General features: G+C 45.6%; 2 protein-coding genes across 2 annotated transcripts in view; one reads left to right on the plus strand and one right to left on the minus strand.

The window, feature by feature from the left end:
• Positions 1 to 641: 641 nt before the first annotated feature.
• The window catches only part of T265_11214 (hypothetical protein), a gene marked incomplete at both ends in the record, with an annotated part of 16,829 nt that continues 5,476 nt past the window's right edge, over positions 642 to 11,994 (plus strand). The window contains 5 exons of the mRNA XM_009177811.1: positions 642 to 680; positions 1,562 to 1,629; positions 1,669 to 1,788; positions 1,829 to 1,979; positions 5,440 to 5,760. Coding sequence (XP_009176075.1) covers positions 642 to 680; positions 1,562 to 1,629; positions 1,669 to 1,788; positions 1,829 to 1,979; positions 5,440 to 5,760 — 699 coding nt within the window. The remainder of the gene's footprint in view (positions 681 to 1,561; positions 1,630 to 1,668; positions 1,789 to 1,828; positions 1,980 to 5,439; positions 5,761 to 11,994) is intronic.
• T265_11213 (hypothetical protein) overlaps positions 10,048 to 11,994 on the minus strand; it is a gene marked incomplete at both ends in the record, with an annotated part of 56,799 nt that continues 54,852 nt past the window's right edge. Inside the window, one exon of the mRNA XM_009177812.1 lies at positions 10,048 to 10,238. Coding sequence (XP_009176076.1) covers positions 10,114 to 10,238 — 125 coding nt within the window. The remainder of the gene's footprint in view (positions 10,239 to 11,994) is intronic.

Raw genomic sequence — 11,994 nt, forward strand, 5'->3', positions numbered from 1 at the left:
AATCGCAACTGGGCGGAACTGACCGCTAGGTCCATTAGATGAGTGTCTATATAATATAACCCATATCTTTGCATAACTCATTAACTCGTGATTCTCACTCTATTTTCAGCTCATGTACTACAGTTATTAGACGAGCGTACATTCAGTTATTAGACGGTTAAAGCGTACATTACATCTTCCGATTAGGTCTCCCTTCTAATCTCGTCCTGGAACTACTCGACTCTCGCAACACCTGTACAATTGGCTTCCCATCTTGTACATTGCTGAATGAAAATGACCCTGTGAAACAGCCTAACCTGTGGCCTACAAAGCACATGTCTTATCTACCATAGTCTATGGAGGATGGCAGATCAATCTACCGTTGACGAATCTCTTCTGCTGGAGGCCGTTCGGATTGACATTGGTGATTCATTTTCCCAGCCGCACACCTACAACGCTTTGATAACACTAATGGGCAAGCACAGAAAGTCTGAATATGTATTCTGTGCCACATTTGCTTCCAAACGCTGTGCGAATTGTTGCGCGATAACGAAGACAGTTCAAGTTGTGAGGAGCGCCAGCAGAGCACACAGCTTTCTGACCTCGCACAATAATCACTTGGCCTAGTCAGGACTATGGGAATCAAGGTTTGAGCCCATGTCATGAAGGCCAAAGAATCATCAGACATTAAAACCAGTCGGGTAAGGGTAGCTGTTTGGAAGGTACACGAGCGCTCTCCCAGCACAACCCAGGTTACTGAGATACTAAATCAGCTTACTGCCACAACATCCGCCTCCATGTGACAGCAGTGCCTGATTTTCGGCAGGATATTAACGAGATAAATCAGCGCTTTCACAGTAGAGCCAAATCGACCGCTCCTTCTGAAGGCGACAGACAAACATGAGAGCCATCCTAGAATACCAACGGAAAGAACGAAAAGAAAATACGTGACAATGCAATCTAAAGGCAGGATTTACTATGATAGGCCAAGTGGTTTAAAAACTCTGGCTAGCAATTGACTCGCATGTCAAATTGCCTGAAACATTAAATAATGTTTCGTCCTGAAGGCGTTTACCAGATGCCAATACATTGCCGTTGTAAACGACCTCCCACTTCGGAACCTCACTAACTCTTCACACGCATAAAGAAATCTTGAAGTATTTGGTTGCCGCTTTGCAACTTTCCTTTTGTACCTATCCAAATTGTGTTCATGGAAATGATTTCGTTACTTGGCAGAAAAAACCTATCATTCTCGTTCTTTTGTGTGCCACAGAGCTTTAAAACAAACGTAATGTGATTGAACAGCACCGAATCACCATCGCCACTACTGTTGTTTTTGTAGCTTGTACCTTACAGTTTGTACAGATTTGGACGGGATTTTGTTTTCACTTTCAGCTTTAATTTTGTGCGATACGTGCACGCTCCATCTGGACGGTCAAAGTAATATCACCCAGGTGCTGGTGATTGCTCCTGAAAATCAGCCGTCGGCAACCTTTTTGTGCTTGAATTTTCCACTTAAAAGAGACAGTTTACCAGACACTCATGGTACTTTGATTTGCTACAGTGTAAACATCGCTTTCAGCCTCAAAACGAACATATAGAACTTCACAGGAAACGACATGGCTTCCGCTATGACTTCTTCGAACGGAGGTAAGATTGTACCATTCTTATTGTAAACTTGAATTGTAGACGCAAAAAAGAGGCTCGTGAGCCTCATGAGCGCAGTGCTAAAGCCAAAAAGTTGCGCGGGATTAAGGCGAAATTGGCTAACCGCCAACGTTTCAAGGAGAAAGTTCAAATGAAGAAAACGTTAGTTGCTATTTTTATGAAACCACATGGTATACTTCAGACTACGCATGCACGAGCTGAAAAAGACGAATCAGAAGCTGGGTGAGGCTGGTGGACCAGGTGAGAAACCTGCCTATCTGCTGGACCGTGACGAACAAATTTCCGCCAAGGTTTTGTCAAATACGGTGAAGCAGAAGCGTGCTGAGAAGGCCGTAAGTTTGATTAGGGTGCTCCGATTTTTTTCACTGTTCAGCGTGGAGTATCTGTACAGCCTCCAAGCTTGCATGTTTTTTGTTATACCTTTTCATGATGTTCCACGCGGTCATGGTCCGCTGCAACGAGACTAAACGCCTGGTGGTCTGGCGGCTTTTGTACCCACTAAGCTCCATCGGGGTTTCGTTTCGACACCCGCAGAGCCTCTCATACCAGTTGTGTCAGTGGATGGAGGTCCAACCAATACGGTATCGTGGTTCTCCATGCTTCTGGTTGGGACCTTTTTATAAAACACCGCTGCCTTATGGTCAGGTTTCTTAATCAGAGGCTTTGGTTGACTGTACTGACCGTCTTTTTGCCTTGATGTACAACCGTGTGTACCACAAGTGAAAATACTCCCGTGCAAGATCTGCCGTTTCTTAGTATCATCAGCCTGGTCACTTTACTTGGTGCATGTACCTGGTCAGGTGAGCGAAAATATACTACTGCTGAGTCCTCCATTCTTTTTCTTTTAAGTGCTTTTTATTCCCCTCTCCCTAATACTCAATAATAAAATTCATTATAAACCCATCTGTTAGGACTGACATCGGTCTTGGTTACAACATCTACGGATCAGCCGGCGCCGACAGCCTCAGGCTTTTGGAAATCAGCCTTCAAGCCTTAACGCCCAGTCTATGCGGCTGCTTTTATGTTCTCACTCTGAAATAGGCAGGATAAAAGGCCACTCTTACTCGCACACTGGATTCACTTGAATCTAAGAAACAAGACTCCAAGATCCAAACAGTCATTAAGTTAACTATCACACACCACTCTTTTCCGGCTGCGCAGCTCTGGTAATCCTGAGGCCACTGCGGCAAGATGTACAGTGGCCCGCATTATCTTAGGTCACCGGGCGGAAGCATCCTTGCTTTGCACCTCCCGATAGTCGCCTGTGGGAGGTTCATCTAGCAACGTCTGTGAAGCAGTCTCATAAGCGTGAATCATCTGACACTCTATATGGAGATCGGCTTTAATTAGACTCGGTTCGCGAAGACAACAACAAACGACTAGTTCAACTGTTTGATGAATGCAGACGTTTTTCTTTCAGTACTCACCTCCAAAATAACCAGAGTCATCTGGCTACATGTTGTCTTCCAACAGCGCACCATTCACGGATCCAAACTGATTGCATCGCAATCGGTTCTTGATGTCGCGGATTGATAACTAACTGTCGCTCGTTTTGGAACATATTTGTGGATTTGACAACGCGTTTGTCCGGTCTCGCTTTTCCCTTCGTTTTTCAGGACCACATAAGGGGCATTAGCAACTGAGAGACTAGCAGATTCGGATTAGACTTATATATCAGAGCCGTCTGCTAGACTCGTTCAACTGCTCCACCGTCGGATGTGAGATCGTGCTGGAGCGAAATCTCTACGTCTTTGCACACTGCTAAGGGTTTCGCCTGTGGTACAGCGTTATCCGGCTCGCTCAAGTACTGATGTCAGACAGGACAGTAGAACCATTTGAATCTTGGTGAAAAGCTCTCACCGAACCCGGACATAATTTGGCCCTACGAACTATCAGCTGTTAAGTGAAAGCGAGCCTGTGCACCGGACGTGTTGCCTGATGCACACGAAAATATAGGGATCCAGAGGAGACCAGAAAGCTCGAAATGCGTGAAGATCATTTCAGTTTATCCGTGTGACCGCCCCGCCGGAAACAACGCGTGAGCGAACCCATCAAGGACCTTCTTGAATAAAGGCCGCCTCGACCGCTGGACCAAGCACTTTGAGCAACATTTCTCTTTGTCACCCGCAACCACTCATTTGAATCCTGCAGTTGAAGTGGAACCCTGGACGGTAAACGTTCAATCCCTTACGACATCGGAGGTTTATCACCGCATATATTGATCGTTCAGCTGTAACATCAGGTACCTAGCTGCCATGGCACTCGAAGGAAACACGAGGGCTGGGATATTGCCAGGTTGCCCAAGCCAAGACGGGAAGTTGAGATGCAGAGGGGTTCGAACCACGAATCATCTGATGAGTACATTCCCGCTCTAATCACTTGAGCCAGCTTGCCCATTCTCAAACAATGATGGTGGGAGGTATTCCGAACCAGGATTTCAGTGGCGCTTGAGATAAGCATATGTTATCCTTCAGGCTCCACGAGCCCTTGATCCGGAATACCTTCTAACCGCATCGTTCGAGAATGGGGTTGCAGTCCTCTGTCTGTGTTTGTCTGATCGGTTTGCTTAAATCTGGGAAGAAAAGGCTGTCTCAGACAACTAGAGAGAACCAGCAGTGGTGTTTATTTTCAAAAAAGGAGCTCGTAGTTAGTGCGGTATTCACACGCAGGGTGATCTTGATTGCGGTCGTAACGAGATTTTTGGCGTCATTCTCCTTGGTCGCTTCATGGCGGTCCATAAAACAGTGACTCCACAGTAACGAGCGAAATTCCGGTGCTGACGAGGTGTTTAAACAATGTCATACGAATAAACGATATATAATTCTAGTATTACCAGTTTCCCAAAGCGCACTCGACTCAATTGACCGGTCTGTTATTGACACAACTGCTCGGCAAGTAATGCCCCGGAGGTTTGTGAAAATTAGTGGTCCTCTATATTCTCAGACCTCCAGGAGTGTGTAAGTACGTGGAGATCACTTCAAAAGACTTCATGCATACAATCAAGTTCGCATTCGGTCCAATTTCTCCATGTCTTATTTAATGATTGTGATGGGCTAGGCTCTCCCCCTACCTTTCTTTATTTTTTCTTCACAATAAGGCCTTCAAATAAATTGTGGTTGTACGGCAGCGAAACGCCAGTGTTGAACTTTGACCTTGTGCTGCCGATGATAACAACAATTTAAATGACTTCATCCACGTTGTCTTCACACTTCCGACTGCGTACCCCCGGTGACGCGCAGGCCGCTGCAGTTTGGTATGCTCGGGTGGATATTGTGTTGGCCCATCGAGTGGAGGTGTTTCTGATTGACTGCTTGGCATAGCTGACATGGTTAATTTGGTAACATATGCGCAGATATCTCGAGTGCGAGAGTACCGCCACTCCCAGTTTACTGTATTTGCTTAGCCCACAACGACCTGTGAATTTGGACCTGTCTAAGATGATTCCTATAACGCTCTAGATGTTCTTCTACAACATGCTAAAAGATCAGAAATTGTTGTGGCTGATGATGATACTAATTCTCAGGTAGGTATGCTAGGCGCTGCTGAAGTTCAGTTGGATGGTTATCTTGGGTTGGACACGAGACGCATGGTTAACGGAGAGCGCTCGCTCAAGATGTGCGCAGGTGGCCATCCGCTTCCTTTAATCGCTAAATATCCCCGGTGTGAAACTCCGACCCCAAGAAGCGGACTTTCTGACTTCTTCACCTTTCGTTCACGACTAACCCCTATTCCACCAGCCTTCTATACGCCAATACTATTTGTATTCGTTCTCTCTATCTTTTTGCTTTCTAGGGAAAATGGGAAGTTCCTATTCCAAAAGTTCGTAGCATCTCCGAAGCTGAAGCTTTCAAAGTTGTCCGAACAGGAAAGTCCAAACGAAAAGCATGGAAACGCATGGTCACAAAAATGTGCTTCGTCGGGGATACGTTCACCAGAAAGCCGCCCAAGTTCGAACGCTTCATTCGACCAATGGGTCTGCGGGTTCGTAAGGCAAATGTTACGCATCCGGAATTGAAGACCACCTTCCAGTTGCCTATTATCGGTGTTAAGAAGAACCCTAGCTCCCCCATGTACACCAGTCTGGGTGTGATAACGAAGGGAACGATTATTGAGGTGAGACGACCGTTAGATTGTCTAAGAATTCCGGTAACCTGAGAGAAGGAAAGAGCCCCAAAAGTTTTCGTTTTGGTACTTATAGGCGACTCCCACTTATAGGCGTTTCGCACAGATTTGTCACCCAGTTGTGACACTTTTTTGGTGCCCATTTGCCATGCCACCCGAAGGAAGCACGAGGTTGCCCATACCTAGACAGGAACAGTCCAGATACCGGTTTCGAACCATGGACATCCCTGTCAATGAGTTCGCCCCTTAACCACAGCTCTCCAGCTCATTGCAGGTTTCAAAATCAATTCAGTATTGGTTGGCATCCCAGGACCAATTTTACACTGACTAACTATTTCGACTACCGCATAGGGAACTTGCGAGTTTCCGTATGAGTCCAAATGTGAATGATTGTAACCTGTAATAATACGGTGTGTATAATGTATAATGTAACCTCTTTTCTTTATGTCTGTCGATCAAGCAAGGCAACAAGTGACCTTTATGAAAGGCCTACTCTTTACTCTTTTCTCTTTCCACCCTCTTTTCTGATCATCAGGTTAACGTGAGTGATCTCGGTTTGGTCACTCCAGGCGGGAAAGTGGTTTGGGGCAAGTATGCACAGGTGACGAACAACCCGGAAAACGAGGGCTGTGTGAATGCTGTGTTGATTGTATGAAACCGCCAGTTACAGTGGCCGAAACGTGTAAATACATATCTTGCTATGTCTTCGGATACACCAGCCTTTTTATTACTCTTCGGTAGGGTTTCATGGGGTCTCTCATGATCTCTACGGTGCACATAAGTCGGGAACCCTTTCATAGAATGCTTAGTTGATATGGGGTTGGCTTTCGGATTCAGTGCACTGTACTGATAGAGAGATAAAGATAATTCGTCTACATGTTCTGATCTGCGGTTTGTTCAGGGAGCCTTTTCTGGGAATATTTCATTTCATACTCTCATAGCAGTGTGAGAGTGGTGTGTGTGGTTACAGGTAGCGTTGAGTCATCAGCGGGAACAGTTTAAACATTGAAGGAAATTAATGTGTGAAACCGGTTCCTGACAAAATAGGAATGTTTGCCTCTTTAGTGTTCATTTGAATTGACTAGTAAAATTGGTCTATTCTGGGTCAAGTAGAAGCAAAGATGGAGTGAGTGGCCTGCTCGCTGAGCTTGGAGTTGGTTTGCGAAAGAGGAAATATCATAGTGGTGGCTGCTCTCCCCTCTCCTGCAGCTAACGTTGATTCCAGCTCTTGGGCTGCTTCTCGGTCCTTTGCCCCCTCATTTTGTGTTCGAATGGTTGATTGAACGCCTTGCTCCTTTTCTGTAGTCTTTATTCATTGTTTGAAGTCAATATTATAGAACAAGACTCCTGGGGAAAGGGAGAACGCCAGTTGCTGTGAAGTTGTTTATTAAAAAACACGAACTGAGCGGCTGCTAGCCAGTAGAAAAGAAACCAATTGTCTCATATGCACAGAGTTCTTGAAAGGTGAACATTCTCAGTGTTCCTCTTGAACTTTTCTGGGCGTCCTTTGAAGATTAAACCAATAATGAGCAAACACTGCAGTATGGTTCCGTAATTTTCCTAGTATTCTTCACCTTCCGTCAGATACGGGGCCCGAATTTGGATACCGGACGAGAAACTACTTACGTGATTCATCAGCAGTATGCGCCGCTTCACTGATATTCGAAACAGGTGTGTGCGTGGCTGATCTACCTGAACTGCCGTTCGACTCTCCTGTGGTTGCTTTTATTGCTCCCCTCGTAGTTGGTTTCTTCGCTGTATTGTCCGTGCTGTATCGCCCATGTTCAAAACTACGTCCGGAACTATCTCATCCAGATCTCCCCAGATTGGCTGAGCACCAGCTGAACAGCAGTCTAAACATGTTATATCTGCTGATTCGCCAGTCTGAGGTATCTGCTGCCGACCCGCTCTAGTGCCTAGTGCCGGAGAAAGGAGACTCACAGAAGGGAACACAACAGCCATATTCCGAACAAGCGAGTGTGAAGGCGTGCGAGTGCGAAAAGTACAACGATCTCAAGCTATTTATGGGAAGGACACTGTCTGAACTTAGTCCAATGCTGACGCACACGGTCTGGTTTTGGCACGAGGCTGTGACGTGCTGCATACTGCGGGGGCGTTATCTTACCTTGATCAACGCTGACTTGCGCTGTCTGGGTTTGATACAAACATGTGACGCGTTGCATGTTGAAGGGGTGTTGTCTGTCTGGTCAACATCTAGCGGATCTGCGAGTCTCGCTAGATTTCGGCCATTCTGTGGTTGCTTTCAGGAAGCTGACCTTCCTGATACAACATGTTTGCCGACGGCCTCATTCCACGCACATGGTGGATCTTATGCAACAAAATATTGCCCAACAGTCAGCAGTTCGGTGCTCTGACTGGACAGCTGTCAAACGAAGCAGCTCCAAGCGTCCATTCCCCAGCATCGTTTTCGTATAAGCTGCGACTTCAGCTGCGCACCCCTTGAATACTTGAATTTTGAAACCTTGTTACAGACTATGGAACTGAATTGGGCGATGCGTCCCTAGTCCGAATAAGCACCGGATGTTTTGTAACTTCGTCCTTCCGAAAAATTCCAGCAACTTCACTGACGGAAGGCACAATTGTCCCTTCTCCGTCAATGCCAGTATTACCCAGGTGCGTCTCTTCTCACGCTCTAGACCACTTACTGACACACCTCGCATCAATCAAAAGAGGAGAAACAGAATATCGCTCCTACACTTTCAAGCGGAAAGACAGTGCAATGTCCGTGTGTCCAGTTGGCCTACGCCGTCATTTGACTTTTTTAATGGTCACTTTTGCTGTGCGTTCATACTGTCCCCCACCTGACGGTCTTTGTTGTCACTTCTTTCGCCATTCTGTTTTACGTGCTGCATCGCTTGTGTTCAAAAGTACATCCAGTATATAACTAATACCACCTCACCTGGGCCTTTTTCCTAGCTAGGCAACAGTTCAACGCCAGTTACTACAGGAATATCCTTCATTAGGACAGAAGGGAAAACATTTTTTGGTTGTCCAAAAGGTCGAATTACTCATAAGTGTAATAAAACGCAATGCAAATGCCCTACTCCATCGATCTAGACTTCTTAGATGACTGCCCTTCCAAAGTAAGCTGATGCAAAGCTTTGCATAACTTATTTTCGGGTGATCCAACAGTCCACCACTTGTCGGAACACTTCACAGTTGAGATACTGATTGAAGATGGCACATTTGAAAGACGCTATGAGGCGGTGCACAATAACTCAGTGTTTCTCGATTCGTTGTTATGTAAGAATGCTAAGTAGTTTTGTTTCTGTTTGGCTATTATCATAGGTCAGCTATAGCGCTTTTTCGGTACTTGACCGTCATACCACCCGAAGAAAGCACGAGGGTTGAGATACTGCCAGGTTTCCCAAGCATAGACGGGAGCAGTCGAGATGCAAAGGTTGGGTTCGAACCATGGACCTTCTGGTGAGTAAGTTCACGAGTTAACCATTGAGCCACCTCGAGCTCCTACTGGCTCCCTGTGACCTATATGACATTACACACCATCACCATGTTGTGCTATCGTGTGTGTGTGTATGTGTGTGTGAACGAGGTCTGTTCTAGTTCCCTGACAAATAAGACTAGCTTACGTACATTTATCCCATGCTGAAGAGGCTATTTCAGATGAAGGCCACCGTCAGAAAGACAATTTTGACCGATTCTCATTGTGGAGTTCACTTAATTTTTGGTCGTTCCTTTGGGACAGTCTGTTTAGGCAGAAAAAGGACGACTTCCCCAAACAGCCTAGGGACTAGGACGGCAGCTGACTGTTTGAATAAAACTGGCACAACTATCGCCATTTCATTCAGTTTTCATAGAGTAGACTGCTCAAAAGGTTGCTGAAGACTCTTCGACAGTCCACGACCGGTTTCTCCATTCTTGGGGCTCAGCAGGTAGACGCGATCTCCTAGTTTCCATCAGTCGAGTCTCCTGTGAAGACCGAATCGAGTCGCAGATGAATTTTTTTGTCGAAATCATTCCACTTAGTGTTCAAGTAGAACATAAAGTTGACGGAAACTTGGGGACTGTGCCGACTCGATGATTCCGAAGAAGGGTGAAGCCGGTCGTGGGCTGTCGAACAGTTTTCAGCGACTTTGTGAATAGTTTCTCGCATGAAAATATACCCCGATATCTCGAATATCGTGCCAACTGAAACATGAGGCGACCCAGTCCAGTGTAGTCATTTGAAGAATATCATAAACGGAATTCACTTTATTCTCCCCTGCAAACCAAATCAATTTGCAAGTGAGTGTATTTGTCGATTTCGCTCAGTTGGTCACGTGACAAACGATTCATTTATTAACGTCCGAATACTAGTTGTTACTAACACGCCGTGCTGTGGATTCCTAAGAAGGAGGGATCAACTGCCTCCGATTCTTCGATTTCCATAATGGTGTTGATAAGGTCCAGACAGGCCATTCGATGTCTGTTGTCCAATCGAAGATGACCTGTGGAAAAAGTAGATAGAGAATAAGCTATTCCACTTGACCTGGGTCAAGTCTAGAAAGTAAGATAAACAAACAAGCTGTACCTGTTGAAACTAAACCTTAATCACTGCATGACATTCCAACCAAGGCGAGCAGCTTAGGAGACGAAACTCATTATTACAAATTTACACCTCAACTGTTTTGAGCGCTGAATTTTGTCAACAGTACTAAGTGAGAGAAAGAGAAAGAGCGTTCAGCTGTAACGCCTTGTCGGTGCCTAGCTGCCATGCCACGCGAAGGAAGCACTAGGACTGGGATACTGCCAGGTTGCCCAAGCCTAGACAGGGGAAGTCGAAAGGCGGATGTCAGATTCGAACCACGGACCTTCCGGTCAGTAAATTCGCGCTCTAACCACTTGGGCCATCTCGCCCGAGGACAGAGATTCAGTGGAAACAGCCGGGAGAGGAGGCGATCGAGCTTACTAAATTACACACTTAGGAACGTGCGTCCTTTCGTATATTGGGACCATTAGGAGGCACGAGGTCCTAGATACCGCCAGGTAACCTAAGCCTAGACAGAAATAGTCAAGATGCTGATGTTGGTTTAGGAACAGATCTTACGGTTGGAACCTTAATGAATGAGCTATTTTGGCCTGTCATCAACGGTGGCAGGACATAACCGGTATGCTATATCCCCGTAACAAACCTGTGTGTTGTGATTCTTGTGTATTGTAAACAGTTATTCGCTGCACAATGAATCTCCCATGGCTAACTGTTCAAATTCCTTCAAAGATGCAACCTCTCAGACACGTGTCATTTCACATCTCACATGCACTACATTTTTGATGTTATCATTCTTGTTAGATATGGAACTAGTATTGATGGGCGCTCATTACAGAGTGGTACATCCGTTGTGCTTCATTAGGGAGCATCTCTTTGCGGACAAAGAGGAACAACAGTCAAACCTGCAATGCAGTTTGGGGTGTAAGCGTATTACTACAAATCGAGGCCGACCTGGTAAGCAAAAAGGCTTTCCTCTTACAGAAGGACCACTTTACTAAGCTGAGAGATAAATGGTCTTCCATGAGAAGGAATTCATCATCGGATTACCCATCATCGAATCAGCTGAAGGTTGTATTTTTTTAGGACTACGCTCCACCAAGAAGGGCCTCTCAAGAGAAAGTAGTTGTAACTATCTTCGATAGTCCTGAGGAAGAATTAAGTAACTGGAAGAATGTACTTTACTATGCTGGTAGGTCGTGGAATTTACATTCACATTACTCTTGTCTGAACAGTCCTCCTAGTGCTTTAGTGTAGTCATCCCGACGGATTCTTAGCAAACAGCGATTCCAATGGACTCAAGTTGTGTTCGTAGCAGCGCTCACCAACAGCCTGTATCCTGGGCAGTGTGAAGATTTGAACCCCGAATATCTGACATCCGAGGCGGGTGTGTTATCTCCATTCCACTTGAGCACACTGGATGGACCTATAACATAACGTCTGGAAAGGTAAACCTGTTCATGCTTCAGCAACGTGTTTGGTTGTTCCAGAACCCCAAAAACAAGGACCTAGCAATTTTTCCGTTTGTTTTGGTTGCTGACCCGGTTATCTCAGACAAGTAGCGTCACAGACGCTTGAAGCCTGCTTTTGATTGGGTGTAGTTAGTTGTGGGATGTGTGAAATTTAAGTTTAAATTTGATTCATACTAGATTAGCCTACACTCCACCAGCAGACGATATCCATATCGTACTTGTCTATATATATATATGTATATATAT

Source organism: Opisthorchis viverrini (assembly GCF_000715545.1).
Source record: "Opisthorchis viverrini unplaced genomic scaffold opera_v5_458, whole genome shotgun sequence".
Classification (NCBI taxonomy): domain Eukaryota; kingdom Metazoa; phylum Platyhelminthes; class Trematoda; order Opisthorchiida; family Opisthorchiidae; genus Opisthorchis; species Opisthorchis viverrini.